The sequence below is a fragment of the Lagopus leucura genome, unplaced genomic scaffold, assembly GCF_019238085.1.
Source record: "Lagopus leucura isolate 7727_CA_CO unplaced genomic scaffold, USGS_WTPT01 Super-Scaffold_100002, whole genome shotgun sequence".
NCBI lineage: Eukaryota > Metazoa > Chordata > Aves > Galliformes > Phasianidae > Lagopus > Lagopus leucura.
The window spans coordinates 58,377,972-58,397,513 of record NW_024962263.1 but is presented as its reverse complement, the minus strand read 5'-3'; the positions used below and the strand labels follow the sequence as shown (position 1 = coordinate 58,397,513).

At 37.1% G+C, this 19,542-nt stretch overlaps 1 protein-coding gene across 1 annotated transcript in view; it reads right to left on the bottom strand.

Annotated features, from left to right (window-relative positions):
• Nucleotides 1-19,542, bottom strand: part of PREX2 (phosphatidylinositol-3,4,5-trisphosphate dependent Rac exchange factor 2) — a 173,521-nt gene that overhangs the window by 4,958 nt on the left and 149,021 nt on the right. Inside the window, exons 38-39 of the mRNA XM_042868947.1 lie at nucleotides 8,110-8,212; nucleotides 3,245-3,312 (exon numbers count right to left, since the gene is read on the bottom strand). Coding sequence (XP_042724881.1) covers nucleotides 3,245-3,312; nucleotides 8,110-8,212 — 171 coding nt within the window. The remainder of the gene's footprint in view (nucleotides 1-3,244; nucleotides 3,313-8,109; nucleotides 8,213-19,542) is intronic.

The following is a 19,542-nucleotide window of genomic DNA, read 5'->3' as shown; positions in this document are numbered from 1 at the left end:
CAGATCTATGGGCTGCTGCTTTCTTGACATGATGCTTTGCCACTGATGTTATTTGAGGCACTGTCTGCGTGGCTGCTCCTGTAAGTACTGCAAGTATCTGGGCACATCCTGTCAGATAAAGCATCCTGCAAAAGCAGGGCAGGATAGCTGCTGTTTCATGACTTCCCTTTCCATACAAATTAAGACCCATGCAACACTGACAACACATAGTTGTGGTGGGCCAAATAATTTTTCACTGAAGTCTAATTGGAAATACTCAGCAGGTAGCATTGCTTCTGGATGGTGAGAACGAGAAGCACCAGTTCTTCAAGCCAAAGAGCAAACGCAAACCTGCTTTCAAATCTTCACACTGGTGTGTCTTAAAAAATCTTTGTGCTGTTCCACACTTTCATCTGGTAGACTCAGAAATCTGGTTATTTAAGGTCACATAAGCATTTCCAAAGATGCCAGTAAATTTGATACAAGCTGTATATAAGCCAAAACGCATATACCTCCTCCTATTTGTATACCAATGAGAGAATGAGATGATCTGATCTTTATACAGACAAGTATGCGGAGATAGATGAAACAAGACTTATTTGAGTTACTTGATTCTACTGATGTAATAAAGTAGTAAAACTCAAAGCTAACAAAAGACAGGTGGAATGCCTGCCAGAATCTCATCTAAGTCAGTAATTGCAGCAGGATAAGTCTAGGGTTAAGTCTTAGCAAAATCCTATTTCTACAGAACAACATGCAGAAAAGCTCAGCACAAAAGTTTTATGTATTCTTCAGGTTAAAATGGTCCTTCTTAAGGTTATTTATCTTCAGAGCAGGTGACGTAGAGAAATTCTGAGACAAACTGGCAGTCAGGCTGCATAAGTCCCTAAGATGGTATAGATGAGAAACAGGCTGTCCTGAGTCAGTAAATACAGAGGAACTGTCCTAGTTGGTACAAACAGATCAGCTGAGAAATGATGAAACAGTGGCAACAGCAGAAAACTGAGAACATTGTCAAGAGCCCTTAAATGGAGCCGACTTTAATGGCCAGTCTTTTGCCAGAGTGTCAAAGAACAGAAAACCACATCGAGAGTATCGCTTATGCTGATGACTTATCTGATATATGTGACTTCTCTCTAACACTACACTAGTTCTTTCTAATAATATACCAAACGCACAAAATCACAAGACCACTGAGATATTCCTGTAGCATCACTGTTGCTGCATAATTGCAAGTGTGTTGGATGTACCTGTCCTGTTCTGGCCAAATTCATACTGCTCAAAAGACTTCAAGCAGCTTGAAATATTATTTTATGCCTTAGGTTCTGCTAATACGAGACAGTTGTTCAGGCAGGTCTGATCCTAGATTGCCTCTAAGTTAATCACTACTATGAGAAGTGATGCCCTCATGCTCTGGTAGTCAGCTGATGGGTTTGCTTTTGAAGCAGTGATTTTGTTATATCTTATTTAATCTACATGCCTGTAGATTTTGATAGAGAACTTCGTCTTTCGAAGATTCACTGTTACAAATGCTCTTTTTCAGCATTATGCTTGATGCATGAAACTATTTCTGAAATTTTTTAATGGCATAAATGGACAAAAAGTGGTGATATTGCTGCTAAACCTATTTGCTGGCTCAGCCAAACATTAGCAGCGTTCTTCGTACTTACTGATACTGATGGTCACCACCAAAATTTGGGATACCAGTGTGACTGTTTGGCTTGGTCTACTTTCTTTAGTTTGTGTGGAAGCAGAGTATTGCTTCTGTTTGAACAAGCCATTGTAATATTTTGGGGGTATTTTTTCTAGTCCTAGCTAATTAGTCACCCAAGCCCAAGATAACCTGTGCTCCCATTACATGTTTTCATTTTCTCAACATGGATCATTTATCCTCTTTGAGGGTTGAATATAAATTGGGCCTATTTAGAAGAAGTTCGTAAACAAATAGGTAGATCTTGAATTCTCAGGGTTTATATTAGACTTCTGTCAATGTTTGTTCAATGTTCTACCTAAGAAACAAAAATGTGAAGCTCAAACTTCTCAGAAAGCAGCTAAAATGCAAATAAATATTTTCTAGATGACTACTGAGCCACTCAGTTGCCAGTTCTGTCTCACTGCCTTACGTGGTAGAGGAAGTTGAAGGAATCCATCTACTCTATCCTTCACAGAGCAGGCAAGATGCCTGTATATCTCCAACAAATGCTGCTATGCAGATTCACTCATACCTTGTATGTTTCAAATGCGCTCCCTTTCTATAATCAGATTCTGCACAAACAAGGCACAATGGGCAGATATTTGTTATAAACAAATTATGTGCAGTAGTCTGATTCCCTACTGAAAGAAATGGGAAAAATCTGAGAAAAGGGAACAAATTGCTTAGGGAGAAAAAGTTCCTGAGTACTACCAAAATCCTGTCAGAAGTCTTTCTTTGAGGCTTTGGATAGTATATGTTCATTCACCTGGTTATCTCTAACGGATATTATTAATTCATTCTTTCCGTACTTAATTTTAACTCTACAGGGAGCCTGTTACATATTCTAGATATCTGCTTTTATATATATATATAACATATATATATGTTATATATATCTGCTTAGTTCACTCACTGTGTTCTGAGTAGTTAACATAACAAAAAAGTTTTGAATTGGTAGAAAGAAAAAGTTTTAATTGGACTTTAATTAATAAAACCACCACGAGAGAATTAAAAAATGTTTTGTTATTCTCATTTCAAAATATCATGCTTGTTAAGAAACATTTCAGGTACCTGCAATCCATCACAGCATTAGAGTGCTCAATAAATATAGAACACTCACATTTTTCTTGCTAATGGATGTTTCAGAAAGAGACAAAGAGAGACTACATCATCTCTAAGAGTAACAAGAACACAGTTTTTCTAAGCTACCATAGTACAATATTTCATTAAAATAGGTTAATGGATTTAGTTTGTATATTTCCCCAACACCACTAAACTTCACAAGCGACAAAGGACTTACCCCAGTGCTTTCATAACTAACAAGAACTGTATTTCATTTTTCAAGAACGTTGAATGTTCAAGCAGGTTTCAAAATGCCACACAGCCTGAACTTCTGCAACTAATTACTTTAATTAAAATGGTACAACTAAGAATGTAATTGACTCTGTGCACATTCAGACTTACAATTTAGTACACAGTGCAGTCAATGTTTATTGTTAACTCTTGAGCTTCTAGGACAGAACTTGGCACAAACTAAACAAACTGTGACCTAGGATACAAACAATCAGTTACCTTGGAACAGACTGTGGCGTTCGATCCCTCACTCCCAAGTTCTTGGCTGTATTTTGCACTCTTGCACCCTGTAAAAGAAAAAAGAAAAAAATCTGCTTAATTAATTGTAGCTCACATGGAAACATTTCTGGGCTTTCTAGATGAACATAACAATTGATTATAAACAATCAACACATACGGTCAATGTCCCAGAGCAACTCTCCTCCTTGGAAGTGAGAAATCAGTTAATTCATAGCATTAATTCTCAACTTAAAGAGCACATGACTACAGAACAAGGTAAGCCTTTCCCCAGAAACTCCCCCAGAATTCAATCACCAGTCACTTGAAACTTTATCTGTTCAGCAGAAAGCATGTATTTAATCATTTTCAGTGATTCTCAGCTTTTCTTTCCTATCTCATCTTGCATCCATGAATAATTTTGCATCTATAACATCCTTGTGGAAGTAAATCCACATCTTATGTAGAAGGCTAGATTATTATGTTCACTTGTTTTGAACCTGCTGGTTTCATGTGACACCTTTAGTCCTCTACTGGAGGAGACAACAGTCAGCCCCTATCCATCTCATAGATGCCACATGCTTTTTTAGACCTTTGTCATAACCTCTTTCCCTCATGAAGGTGAACAATCCTACATTATCTGCCTTTCTGTCCTATCTACAAACTATTCCCTACCTTTGATCATTTTTTTTCTGTCTCTCTCTGACCCTTTCCCATCATCGTACATCCTTATGCAAAGGATTCGATTCTGTGATCATACAGTTCAAAATGAAGTCATTACAACACGATTCTAAATTTCTGCTTTCTTTATTTGCTATCCTTTCCTAAACCAATTTAACTTCTGCCTAGCTTTACTGATAGCTACTGAGAACAGAGCTGATGGTTTTTATCCTGAGGTCTTAATCAGGAGACATAAAGGCCAGCTCACAGTCAGTTATTTTGAGTTTGAATTTAATTTAGGGTTTAGATTTTTTCCTCACTGCATCATTGAGTAGTTATATATACTGATTTACAATTGTCAAGAAGAAGCAAACAAAGCACTAATATTTTTATGAAAAGAATAAGAAAACTCTGGAACAGACTCCTTGGGAATCTTCATTACGGGAGTTTTAAGAACAGATAAGACAAGTGTCTGCCCTGAATTATCTAAGAATAACTGATCTGTGTTGGCTAAAAGGTCGGGTATGTTGAGTTCAGATCCTCATCACGTTTTCTCAGTAAAATCTGTAAAATTTTGTCACTATAAAAAAATGCCATGACAGACTATCAGTGGCTGAGATTGGTATATTGTTAATGTAACTGAGAGACATAATATGTATGTACATAGGAAAAATATCAAAATTAATTACAAGTAAATCCTAAACTTCGGTTCACTGACTACCTCTGAGAACAAAAAGAGACTATTTTTACATGCATCAGCCACTAGACTAATTTTAGTATCTCACTCACATAAAATCTGTTGATTTAAAAAGAAGGCTGGCTTTAAACAAAGTATAATTTATAGTTTGGCAGGAGGACAAATTAGACCTTACAACCAGCAGATTCACCAGCAGAAAATCCCACAAGAATTACTATCAACTTGCTACCATCTCTTAGTATCTACTGAGCACCATTATGTCTTTTTTATTTTCAAAAAATGATATACTTATTTATACTCTTCCAGTATTGTTCCTATAATAATATAATCCTATAATAATGTAAATATTGACATATTTGTCTCATGCATGTGTAAGAGACAGCTTGATTTTGCAGTTCCAGAATACTTTCCTCTGTGTACCAGGACTGCCTGTGCATGCATGAAAGATCCTGTTAGCTGAAGAAATTTCACCATCAATCTGGACTCTTTTATAAGAACTAGCATTCATACTGCCATGAGGAATGACGACAAGTTTAGTTTCAAGCTACACATTAATTTAAGGATGGCAAAATCTAGTCACATAAAGAAAATAGATTCTCTTTATGGCCCACTCAAAGAGCTCTAAATCAGCATCATTCTTAGGAGAATATTCAAAATGTAGTACTATTATTACCATTCCGGAAAGGCTTGAGAAAATGATTTATCACTAAAAAGACAATAGAAATTCTCTCTTAATCTTTTCTGTTCATCAGCTTCTTAGTTATCTTTCTTCTTGTAGCCCTGTGCCCTACTGCATTTTCACCCCTTTTTAGTGCATTCTGAAGATGCGCTTCTGTCAGCAAGCTTTAGGTCATATTTTGTGGGTACATGTGTTTATGTGAATACACGTTTATGAGTAAATAGTTATTAAAAGCATTGGTGATGTTTTGTCAAAATTCATATTTCTAACATCAATCTAGACTGGATTAGCCAATGAAAAACAGGTGCCACTTAACAAAAACCATCCCACAGACCCAAGTCCATACCAACTTTCATAAGTCTATTTCTTTACGTCTTGCAGAACAGGTGCTTGTGAGTACCTAATTACAACTGACAAGAGCAATTACTTTGAAAATTGTTCCAACATTTTTTGCTATTTATGAGTCTTGGTAATGACTTCATCTAATATAGAAGAAAAATATCCTGAGGTCATTCATTCAACTGAGTGTCTTCAGTTATCCAGTACTGCTGCCCCAAACTGTAAAAAACATCACTTTCTACAAGAAATAATATGCCTCTGTGAAAAGCTGATGCTGCCAGGAGCTAACATTCCCAGTTCCTCCAGAATAGCAGTCAGAATAAATGTTCTTTCACTTACCATTCCTTCTGGTTAATCTCTCCTTATTCAACCCAACACTGATGGTGTATGTATGGAAGACTTTTGTTTTTCTCAAATAAAGACCTCTAATGCATACATAAATATCAAGGGAGGGAAAAGATACATGTATTGTCCTTACCTAAGTGTTCTGTAACAAATCCCAACACGCTTTTTTATTCCCCTTCAGTTTTATGATCTGCATTATGCTCCTGATAGTTAAATCCTACTTATGCTTGAAGCATTAAATCCAGAAAATGTTTCTAGAAATCACTGTAGAATGTTGCTGGAATTAATCCAGAATCTAATGGAGGATTATGTATCTACAACAGGAATCCAGGACTGATTTAAAATTAGAACAAAAGATTACTACTCTATTAAATGCCATAGTGGTTTCTCACAAGAGGAAGAATGTGTGAACAAAGTCTGGCTTGATATACTAGGATTTACAGTATCTGTGGGTGGTACTGAGATACTGGTATCTTTAATAGCTATTGATCACCTACTGTTTTACTGCAGAGGAGTAGGCCCACAGCAGTCTTTTTCCTACGTCTTTCTGAGCAAGTCTCAGTACAATTATAGCTGCTCAGGTTCGTTAGCAAGTTACTTACACTTTGTCTTCCATTTTCATTTAATGAATTGCAGAAGACATAGAAATGAATCAGCGTTTTCGAAAACTCCCTGGAACTGAGCATGAAAATATGTTGTTTGACAGAATGAAAGCTGGCATATAGGCAGAACTCGATGCCCAGGCATTTTTATTGTTAAATAAATACCCAAATCTGCTTTTTGTCTCAAACTTTGAGAGCAAACACATCAATGTACAAAATGTAAGTTTATCCTTTTATGGAAGTAGACTGCTTTTAATATAAAGTTAAAGCTGTAATTTTAAGCAGTTCTTCACAACGTGATTCAAGAACCTTGAGGATATTTATTCACTACAGAAATGTAATTTATGCACTGAATAAGGTGAAAATCAGATATGAAAAGGAATGATCCTAATTATTCAGATGCATCCTTTTTTTGTCTGCATATCTTACATATCACTGATCAAAATCTATGGCTTGAGAATACTTATATAACTGCTTTAATTGCCAAAAGTTTGTACAGTCATTTCGTCATTTTTGTAATTAAACTGTGATTTCTGCACAGAATAAGAAGTGGAAGTTAGGAAAATAATAAGGTAGATGTAAATTAAAAGTCAGAAATAATGAATCTTGTCTTATCTGTGATTAATGAATCACAGATAAGTACCTTTTTTTTTTTTTTTTAATTCACTTCAAGGCTGAATCTTGTCCATCTTGGAATTTTGCACCCTGCTTCTTGTTTACACTTTTGTTGAAAGTTGGAACAGGCTGGGATATATGTTCCATATGCACAATACTGATTAAGCCTCCACACAGCCTCTCTTTGATCAAATGAATAGGTTGAGCTCTTTAATCTTCACTTCATAAAGCTTGTCTAACAACCTCTGGATATTCACGCTCCTCCTTTGAAGTCCTTCCAAGTCTCCACATCTTTTTGAAACCACATATCTGATAACAGGATATTCTAGAAGTTGTGCCATTACAGGGTAGGCTGTATTTCCCATTTTCATTCTATACTCCCTTTTAATACAGCAATTTTTTGTCATACATCTGCATTAAGAGTTCATGTTGCGGTGATTATCTATCCACAGCAGCATTGAAATTCTAATATTTTACTATGACAAGATCAAAATACACAGTGTGAAATAAGCACAGTGTCCTCAGGAATCTTGCCTGCAAAGTTAAGAATCACAATACTGGGCTTCCCCTTCTTCATTCAGCAAATCACTACTTATTAAGTATTGCTAATGATCTTAAATTATTCTTATAAATGATAATAATTAGATATAATTTGTTTTCATATTCATTAGACTATACTAAAGTATGATGATGCCACAGCAGTTTCTTTACAAAAACCAATAAGCGCAATCACAACCCTGTAAAAAATGATGAACCTTTTACATGAAGATCATTTTAAAGATAATTTTAAAAACAACAAAAACACAACGAAACCAAACACCACACTAAGAAAACTCGCAAAGACATTAACATAACAGTCAGATGGGGGTTAAAATGTTTGGCCAAGTCTTGCCAAGGAACAGCAAGCTCTTACCCAAAGAGAGCACCTTACCTGCTTGCGCATGACATCTGTAGCTTGCATGATATAGCGAGGTGGCAGCCCGTGGCTCCGAGCCAGAATGATTGCCTGCTCCAAGGTAACACTCAGGGTACAGCTGCAACAGAAGGCTGAGGTCACCAATCTGCTAGCAATGGTTTGCTTTAAGTAATTCCTATATACTAACACATTTCTAATTTTCTTTTAAAAAAGGTACACGTAGAATGACAGCATAGGAGATCTGCCTCCTAACACCTTCTGATAGCCCAGACTTTGCAGGTATTAGTTTGGACACAAAACACTTCTGAAATGGAAAGGTTCTGAGTGTAACCAAAGTTACAAGCACATGTATTTGCTTTTTATGTTTGCTAAAAATAAACAACAAACAGTAATCCACAGTGTTGACTATGGCTTGGCTAGTGCATGAGAAAGTGACAATACAAAGAGCAGAATTTCTTCTAATTGCAGAAATCTCTTCCCAAGTGACTTCCATACAAGTTATCTCTTGCCCTTCACCACTAATGCAGACCTCAGCTTAGCTTGGGTATTCTCATGGCCACTTCTACAGTTTGCAAACCAAATAAAGGGATATCACTCCTTTTTAATTTAAAGAGGAAAGAAAGGAAGGTGTTCCTTCAAATAAACCATCCTCTCCTACTTCACCATCTTTTTCAGGTAAATGTGTGAGCACAAAAACTGCTCCAAGTACCATATCCCAGTAAAAAGGCTGTAGCAGCTTTGTCAGAGCAACCAGGAAATCTTTGGAGCCAAAGAACTTGGCTACAGGAAAACCTGTGATAATAACAGACAAGAAGGACCAGGGAAAGTCATTCTGGACAAGCCAACTGGCTCATGGTGAGGGTAAGGATGGATAAGCAGCTTCTCATACAATTACAACCAAAGCTATAAAAGACTTCTAGGTAAAGGCAACAAAACTGTGTTCGAATGGGTGGGTGCATTTTAGACAACACAAGTGTGAGGGCTGCTATCATCCCAGAGGTGACAGTATCTGCTTTCTGTACCACTAACAATGCAATAAAAAATAAAAAACTGCAATAACCAAATCTCTTCAAGCAGAAATATGACGTGCACTGAATGATCCTATCTCAGCAGAACCTGACAAAAACTCTGTATTACAAGTTCAAATAATAAAGCTCAGACCATGGTTAAAATGTACTTATGAGTATGCTTTTGGCAAAATCCTGACCAGAAGCTTCTGCATAGCTTACATTATGCACACAGAACAGACAATGTGTTTCAGTCAAACACTCATCTTGCTGAGCAGAAGATCTGTAGGAGGAAAAATGTATCTGCACTTATTTTCTTACTGAAAACAAAAAACAAAAAGCAAAAAGAAAAAAAAAAAACAACCCACAACTAATACACCCTGACGCGTTTGAAGTACAGCCAAGTAAATTTATGGACTGTAAAAATTTTCACAGTAGTTAGTTTAGAAGATATTAAATTTGATCCATATCTTTACTAATGGCCCTTTGTTAAAAATGTATAAGCTAAGTGAGTTTCTTCGGTAATAAAATCATTTTTATTCCCCCATTTCTAGCATACACGGACCTCACATCACTTGAACCAAATGTACACTGATCTTTCGTGTTGTATGTTTGATTCAGGTGAAAAACAGTTAAACATTAGACTAGAAATTCTCCATACTATGTTTTTATCTCGTCTTTGAACGGTTAACTATCATTCAAAAAAAAAAAAAAACAACCACCGTGCTCATAATATTTGCCAGCACCAAAATCTAAATATCTGACCCTCAAGAACAGCCAAAAAAGCTTTGTCCTATTCAAAACTGAAAAAGCTAAAGTAGATATCCCAATTTGATAGATGTAATCTAAGCCAGGGAAAAGGGGTAGAAAGGTTATCCGTAGGTGTAATGGATGTTAATGGGTTCAAAGTGCAGCTTTCAACCAACCAGCTATTGAGCCAGCTTTCCAGTAAATCCCATCTTCTTAGAACCCAAAAGACTGAAAGAGAAATCATACTCTCCATGAGTGAATCAAAACTAACAAAAGAATGCTGTAAATGAAGGTCAGCTTGAAGATTCAAATACTAATCCTGTAATTGGAAAAGACTGCCAAACTTCTCCCTATTCAAAACCTGATGAAGTGAGCACAGGTGATGGACATTATGAGCCATTTACATTTTTACAATGCCAAGAACAATTCAGAAATAAGGTTACCAAGGGTGTAGACATAATCAAAGTGGGAAAAAACACGGAGTAAAATAGCACAATGAAGATTTCTTTAATGAGCTACTACAGAGATAGACTGTTTGTATCTTTCCTGATTATACTGTAGCAGTTGCCAAAAGTTGAAGAGATCACCTCAAGGTAAAAAATAACTATATTAATTCTGATAATATTATTAAAATGTCCTTGAAAATCAATAGTGAAGACACTCAAGATAACAGCCATGATGATGCTGACTATCAGTACAAACCTTTTATAAAACTTTATATTCAAGATTGAGGAATACTGGTTAGATACATCCACTGTTTCTTTTAAAACATGTTCTGACTTTTTAAGGTACGTTAAAAATGTTACAATAGGACCAGTGGCATAATTTCATTTCATATTTCTTTAGTGGTACAATACAATATTGCTAGATTTTGTTTCTCACAAGTCACGCAAGAGGTCTGATGAATGGCAGTGCTAAAACCAGAATTAAAATAAAAATGATTGATTGTGGCTTTTGTTGTGTGATTATGACAGAAAGTACTACTTTTGAAACACAGCAAACAACAATGAAAGAACTTCATTTTAGTTGAATCAGTTAACAAATCAGTTAGATGGTGTCCTGTTTTAAAACTGATCATAAACCCTTCCTTGGGGTTACACTGAACTGAGTCACGAGTAGATCTGTATTTACATGCTGGTGCTTTCTCCCAGATTTTCAAGTATAATTCTTGAATCACTACATATTCATTTTCACAAATCAAAATGTTCTGGAAACCAGCTGTAGAAGAAGCTAATCTACTCACAAAACAGCAGATGGTATTAAAATGTACAAAGCGATTTAGAAGCAGTTCTAACCACTGGAAGTTTCTGGTCACTGGGATGCAATCAGTCCAGACAACCCAAACAAGGAAAATACCAGAGGAAAAAGAAGCAACACCTTCTAATGCTATCATAAGATTATGCTATGGGAATCATAAATTCCAAATCTAAATATTTTAATTTTACTCTGTAAACAAATCTAAATCTGTTTTCACTCCCTGTCTTTTCTTCTTATCTCCTCTTATATGGCAGAAAAACCAAAGACCCAAGCTCATCCTCTCAGAATTCGTGTCAGTCAGTTAGAATCACAGATTTCTCCCCTTGACAGATTACAGCAGCAGTCAGCACAGGCATTTGGCTTTCCCAGCATGACTGGGCTGAGAATTCCTCATCCATCCATTTGGTTTCCAAGGGGGAACAGAAGGGGCTGCAGCTGCTCCTATCCCCTGCCTGCTATCTCCCGTCTCCCATCAGTCATGGCAATATTGATAAGAAGATTGCATACAAACTTTCAATTATCTGCTGCTTGAGACCATCCTGAACAAAAGAAGCTAAATCATTTTCTGTCACCAGTGTCCCCAGCAGAATTCATTTGTGGTATTTTGGTCATTGTTTTTTTTGCTTTTCGGTTTTTTTGTGACTGAATGTGATTTTTATTAACCATTTGCAAATCTAGTGGATAGAAAGATATATGTACACACTGAAAACCAGATTTGTAACAGAGGAAAAGACTGAAAATCTCTGAAAAGTTGATTATTTCATAGCATCTTATTTAATGTCACCTGAAAGGAAAACTAATTTGAGCCGATGTACAGCACAGCACCTACAGAGGTGCCACTGAGCAAACTGTGTATCTATGTTACCAGAGTTAAAAGAATCTACATTGTTCAAATCATTGGCAGGTTTCAGTTAGGATTCCAGCCACCCTGCATCCAAAGAGGCAACAAAGCATCTCCCAGAAAAATACCCTAAATAAAAAAGACGAGGTGAAACAAGTCGGTTTAGTAGTTATCATATCAGTTACCCAGTCACAGATGTTGAGATGGATTATGTTCTGGTTACGTGAAGAGAAAAAAAATATGAAAAGGATACACGTATGCTTAGCCTAATTAAAATCTAAGGCTGCTACTCAAAATGTAGTTGAATGCTCTTGTTATACTTTCAATAATTCTAGAGCAGGCATTACTTTGGGGATGATTCTCTGCAATTACTAGTGATGACTGGGTAATGTATATTGTATACCCAGTAATTCTGTATATAATGCATATTATATACCCAGTAATTCTAATGGGAAAACCAAAGAACAGCCTCTAGTAAACTCAAAAGAAGAGAAGATGTTGTTGAGTACTATAAGAAAAAAAAGCACAAAAACTGCACGTATGTCAAGCTGTAGAGTCTCTTACATTTTCTAAGCTACTGACATTGTGGGAATATGGATCCATGCAGGCAAATACTTAAGTTTCTATTCTCTATGCCCGTACACTGAAACTTTACAGAACAGAATTTTTGCTTTTCTCACAGGGAGAAGGAAGTTCAGCCATCTAGCAGGTACTAGAGATAAAATGCTGCTGAGGTTTGTGCAATAAAATACAGTGTATTATTACATATATTATACAGTGTATAAATACACTGTAATTTACAACTACAATAAAACTACTGAAGTTCAGGACTTATGCTCAGTCTTTTTAAGACCTTATAGTGAAGCTGAGATGTTCTCAGAAAGATCACTGCCTCAGAATCAGCATTGGATTGAACTCAAGCAATAGGGTTTGTTGTGGCTTACCCCAGCCGACAGCTGAGCACCACATGGCTGTTCACTCACTTCCCCCCTGCAGAGGGATTGAGGAGAGAACTGGAAAAAGGTAAAACTCATGTGCTAACACGAGTCTAATAGGACAGAATAGGAAGGGATAATAATATTAATAATAAAAGAATGAACAAAACAATTGCTCACCACCTGCTGATTGCTGCCCAGCCACACATCAAGAAGTGTGCACCCCCTGCAACCCACTCCCCCAGTTCTACATGATGCCATACGGTGTGTGACATCTCTTGGGTCAGTGCAGGTCAGCTGTCCTGGTTCTGCCCCCTCCCAGCTTCCTGTGCACTCCCAGTGCCTCAATGGCAGGTCGGTGTGAGAAGCTGAAAAGTCTTTGACTCAGCATAAGCACTGCCCAGCAACAACAAAAACACTGGTGTGCCATCAACATTATTCTCATCCTAAATCCAAAACACAGCACCACACCAGCTATTAGGAAGGAAATTAACTCTATCCGAGCTGGGCCATTTGTCCAGTACTTACATTAATGTGCAAACGTATACCAAACTGTACTCTGCATGTGAAATATACTTAATTCCGGCAACTCACTAATCATAAACAATGCTTCAAAAAGTGACTGAGGAGAATATTACTACATCACAAGGAAATGGACAGCTCATAAGTAAGGGGATTTCTGCCTCTACTAAGCATCAGCAAGCAAAGGATTCCTTCACAAGATGCATCACTGCAAACATGAAATTGTGCAAGCCTCAAAATAAATATATCCCATCTCTCTTTGTGGACATGAATCCCCATTCCATGACAAGATAATCCAAAGCAGCTCTACCCAGTATTTTCCAACACAAGCTATCAACAAAGTCAGAGAATCACAGAATCATTAAGGTTGGAAAATATTGCTAAGATCATCTAAAACCATCAAACCCATCCCCATCGTGCCCACCAACCCGCGTCCCTCAGTGCCACATCTCTATGTTTCTAGAACATTTCCAGGGACGGCGACTCCACCACCTCCCTGGGCAGCCTGTTCCAGTGCCTCACCACTCTTTCTGAGAAAATTTTTTTCCTAATATCCAACCCAATTTCATCTGTCAAAATCTAAGGCCATTTTGTCCTAAAGTTCTAATTTGCTGAAGTAGATGACATGGATTTAATCAAGCTAGGGAATCAGTCGTAAGTAAGTATACATCAGCCATATTTCAGTGCTAACCTTAGTTAATGGCTTTTGTAGTTCAGAAATATTGTTTTAAACAGGTTTATTAAATTCAAAGTTAGTTATTTTTAATCCTGAATATGCAGTAAGTAATGATGACTTTTTTTCTGTAGCTTATTAGGAAGATTATTATTTTCCAGTATATTTCAGACGTAACATGGGTCTGTTCTATCCTATATAAGACAAAGAGCTTTCTGAAGAATAAAGAAAAAAACACTTATTTTTCAACATCTGCTAGTTTTCAAAAGCTGCACAGGACACCTTCTCAGAAACATTCATCCTCGAGATTTTGGCACCTTTAATCAGCAGAAAGTGTTGCAAGGAGTCAATTAAACCATTCATTATTACTTTCTGTTTTATGAAAGAACAACATTTCCGAAAGATTCAAGATTTGCCTTTTGGTTGCTTGCTCAGTCATACTTGGAAAAACAAACAAGAAACATCTAAAGGCAGAAAAAGCCAATGTCAGTCATTACCTCTCCTGTTCTGTACAGAACATCTTTTACATTGAAGGCTTCTCTGCTACTACGCTAGAAAGTAAATCTGTCTGCTGGAAAACTGCAATTTACTTCCTGTCTTCTAAGATCTCAGGTTACTCTCCACCTCACAATTTAAAGATTTGGAAAAGTTTTTCATGTGAGGTTGTCCCAGAGTATTTGCTGTATATTTGGTACAACACAGCAATGTTTGTGAGGAAAACTCAGATTCTCAGATTCAGTGTTGTAAAGGAATTCTTACGAGGAGTAATAATTGTCCCTCTGCCTCACTGTCTCCTCTAACAGCATGCCTGTCATTACCAGTCAGTTTGATAGCATCCCATGCTGATAGCAGCCTGCTAACAAGGCTGGGCTGCTTGCTGCAGCGTGGGAGAAGGTTTTGGAATGCATGAGCTTTGGTTTGGAAAAGAGCACCATCTTCTCCTAAGCCACAAACATTTTGCTGACATGGAAGTAATAAGATTGGGAAACCTACAGAAGAGTTGGGAAGCACATCGTGCTCCTAACTGTAGCTTCCATCTGATGTAGGGTCACCTCAGGAGAACTGAGAACAGTATCGAGCTGTCCTAACCCAAACTGTAAATATAGGTAGGTAAGACAATACTGCAGCAACTGAAGAGTAAGAAGATGTTTCTATAGAGCAAAGCAATTGAGTCATCTATCAACTCTGCTGCCAAGTGTCTATCCTAGTGCATAACGTTACAACGCATCCACAAAGGAAGAGTGCACTGATATTAGCACACTCATACTAGCAGGAAGTTAGATCCATCCATCCATCTCATTGCATTTCTCCGCATTTTCAGATTGCAATTTAAACAAAAGAGTATCTCAGACTTTAAAATGTGTAAGCAAACTCAATGACCACAGTCCTTCACACATACACACAGTAGAAATTAACAAAACAAAAATGTGTCAGGCTGCCAGGCAAAGGCAAATCTTTCCACTACTGTAATTACTGCTACTGTAGAGATAACTGGTTTGTGTGCAAAGCCTTGTTTATATTAAGACAAATTCCTGCATATTGATAATGTAACTATTTCTAATATTAGCTAGCACAAAATAAAATACTCTACTATCCAAAATAATTTAAGGAAAACATAAGTTTTGTTTATGTTTCAGCTGGGAGATTGCACATACACTGCAGACAGACATAATAAAACTGCAATTAAAATAGAGAATCTTCACTGAAAGTTGGGGAGTGGCCAGGATAGTTCCTCAGCTCATGCTGACCTGCCCCCAAAAATTAGTCCCATCAACACCAGAAAGTCGTCTTACTGCAGAGTTCATGAGTTACATCTGCAAAACTTCAAGGAGAATTTATTTGTTTGTAGCACAGACTCATTGAGCTCAGAACTAAATTCCTACCAAAAAACAATTTTAAGAATCTAAAAGGAAGTATTCATATGATACAGCATCTGAAATATAAAATCAGGGCTCCTGTTTTTCAGCTTCTTTTATCTGATTCACTAAAAGGCAGCTGGCCATGGTGGACAGCTTATGGCATTCCTCTGCTTCACTGTGTGGAAGATGCAGTCGGTTTAGCTGGATTTCAGGAGCTGTGCCAGCTGCAGGAGACAGCATAATCAACCCTTGGCAAAACCTGCTTCATCATTCAGCTGAGTGCTGCCAGCCAGAACCCCACTGGTTGAAGGATGGTAATGCCAAGGAGAGACTTTCTGGAGGGGAAATTAAAAGTCAGAAAAGAAAATAAGACAGTGATTTTTTTTCTGGGGTACATCAAGATTATCAAAGACTTCTCTCAATCCTCCAGGAAATGCAGAATTTTAAATAAAGTTGGGATTTGTTTCGTTTGGATGCTTTAAATGATTCCTTTGAGCTTGTAAGTCTGATGGTCCCTGAATAGGCTTCTGCAGCTGCTGCACCTAATTTCATTTTGGCATGGAAAGAGGCGAGGGCATGTCTGTGCAGCCAAGTCTGCACTTCCCCCTGAAGCAGGAGCAGGCATCATGATTCAATAAAATTTAAAAGTGCCTTTCACCACCTACATTTGTGCAGAGTGATTACAACTTCAAATGGATCGAATACAAGTAAAGAAAGCAGAGTATTGTTTACAGGGTGACAGTTGATTGGCAGGCAGAAATATAATTATGGATGATAGAAAAGGGCAAAATAGAAATAAAAACGATCGATTTCTCGGGCTAATTTAGAGTTTTGTTCCTGATGTTGATCAACAAGGCATGTTCACTTAGGATAATCCAAGGGCAGTCTGCAGTATTCATATGTCACTGAGGACAGTGAAGGTTAAAGGGACTTATTTTTTCCCATCCTTGTTTTACTTGCGACTGTAATATATTTGGAAAGAATTGCTGCTTGAAGTAGATATAGGATTTCAGGCTCTAATGTAAATTGGTAAACATATTGTCATAATAAAAATCAAAGCAAAGCAATCGCCAGCAATTCAAAATCCCGAGTATTATCTCGGATATAGGGATAAAACCACAAACTCTGTCAAGCTGTTTTAGTCTAGTGCAGTGCAAAAAGCAATTTAATATGGATCAGAGAGAAGTCAGAAACCAAGACACTGCTGATCCACAGATCAGCAATCACTGTCAAAGGAGACCAAGCTGTTCTTGGCTCTTCTGCATTGAGACTGCCATCCCAGCACCTCCTCCAAAGCTATCTGGGATTTGCTTCCCATTAGGTGACAGAAACCTGCAGTGTCATGCATGACACCTCAGTCAAGACAACACAGTAAAGGCTCTCCATTCATTTTGGTAAGACATAAATTGAGTGGGGGAAGGTTGAGGTTTAAAGTACACTAAAATGACAGATTCATGCTTTGCTAAGATCCCACTCCCCAAGAAAAAAAGAAAGGTGCTGACTAACCAAGAGCACCCTGAGCTCTTCCACAGACTCAAAGATTCTCTTCCATTAGAGACCAAACATTGAAATTGGGCCAAAATGAGGGTTTTTTTGTTTGTTTGTTTTTTAAGAAAGCATGTAAGAAACTTGCTCTGTGTTCATTATTCTTCATTTTTAAGCTGGTAAGAAGATTGAGAAATGAAGAACGTACTTCCTGCAATAACAATTCACATCTTTCTGCTATCTGCTTACATAGTGGAATCAGTAGATAATGCCACTTTTCAACTCACTTAGTACCTGTATCATAGTGCAAAAAACTTTCAGTCAAGAGCTTTTGGTCTGGGCCTAAAAATGTGGATTTCTGCAACTGCTTGCATTCAACAACTTCACAGTATTTAGTATCTAAGAACACAGAAGGCCAGACAAATTGCCAAATACAATCAGAAATGAAAATTTCTATCTGAAAAATCAGTAACTAACTCACAATTTAAATAACATTATTTTTTATGATTATCTGCACTGATTAAATAATATTCCACCAAGCAACTAAAAGAGTACAACCCCCAAGGCTATAGGGAAGAGGCAAAATCTTCTTTGTTTATGGGACAGGATCACATCCAGCCTCTTATTCATCTTTCTGTCCTTCTCACAGGATTTAATGATGCTGTAAGAGTTTCACTCCACAAAGTGTCAAGACGAGCAGGTTCACAAAAAACACAGCAGAATTTAGCAGCAGTAATTTCAGGAACACCCAGCCAGCCTACTGGCTGGAGATGAAACAAACTTTGTCTGGACAAAGGCAATTTCCGAATGTCAAAAAGCAGTGTTTATTTAGTGCTGGACAGGAGAGATTTGGCCTACGAAGGCCAGAAAGAAAACAGTATGTGATGTTATATGACTTCACATTCTAAGGAAAGACCTCTTCGTCCATCCAATTTGTATGCATAACAGTATCTTCAGGTGACTCTTGCTTCTTGGAAGGAATAAAAAAGCTTCTTTAACTTCTGTCACTTCAAATAATAGCACGGGAATTCCTTCCAATTTCTAAATATATGAGTTTTTGTCTGAACTTTCAGAAATTCAGGGCAAAAAATCTGAGTACCTATAAAATCTCAAGTAATTCATTCCTCTCTCCTGGAGGGTCTATCTTAAAATGTCTGTGACAATGCCAAGAGTTGATTTTATTTTTTTTTCTCTGAACAGATGGTGGCCACAAAGGCAGTATTATCACACATCTGAAGTCATGCTATCTGATAGAAAAACTGAAATGGACTCTTCTGTAAAGCAGAACTGGTCATGCTTTACAGAAAAGTGTTTTGTGATTTTATATAAAAGGGCCATCTTGAGTCCTTTAACATCTAGATGGAAACCCACATGGTAAGCAGTTATACTCGATTCCCATTACGTGTAATAATATTTTGAAATCCAATTTGTGCTGGCTTTCTAACATTTTGTTTTTTAAATATACTTAACCAGATATTTATTAGTTGTTGACCTTTGAATTACTCTTAGTTTTGAGCAGGGATCTCATTAATAATTCATCTTCATTTAAGAGTAATCACTTATTTGGGCTTTTGAAGTTGCTCTGACTTTATTCTTAAACAACTAGAATTTTTGGCATGACCATATTTGCAAGTTCAGAACTTGAGCCATGAAATCATGAAGAAACTCAGAGAAGTTTTTATATAAAACAGCAGAATCAAGCCCGAAGTCTCTCCTGATCATGTAGGAAGTGAAATTTGTCTTATTCAACACAGAAATGTCTTCAGAAGAGGACTCTGCAATAAAGAATTTGTTCATAAAAGCTCAGGGCTTTGAAGAAATAATAATAGCAGCTAATCAACATGAGGTCAATCTGAGTATTATTATTTTTTTCACTGTTCTTCAGTCAATATTGCTTCGTTCTGCAGGCCTTAATAAGGCTGATTTCCTACTCCCTATCCCCAATCTTGTTCGCTCTTTCTCAGAGCAATGTTTATAAGCAAAAATCATATTAAGAAACAAGAGCTCTGACACACAAAGAATGTCTCTACAAGAAAAACTTCTTGTTAAAGTATTTTAAATGAAGGCAAGAGACAGCTTTTCTCTGGCTCATCTTCACAGTGTTCTGAAATGACAACTT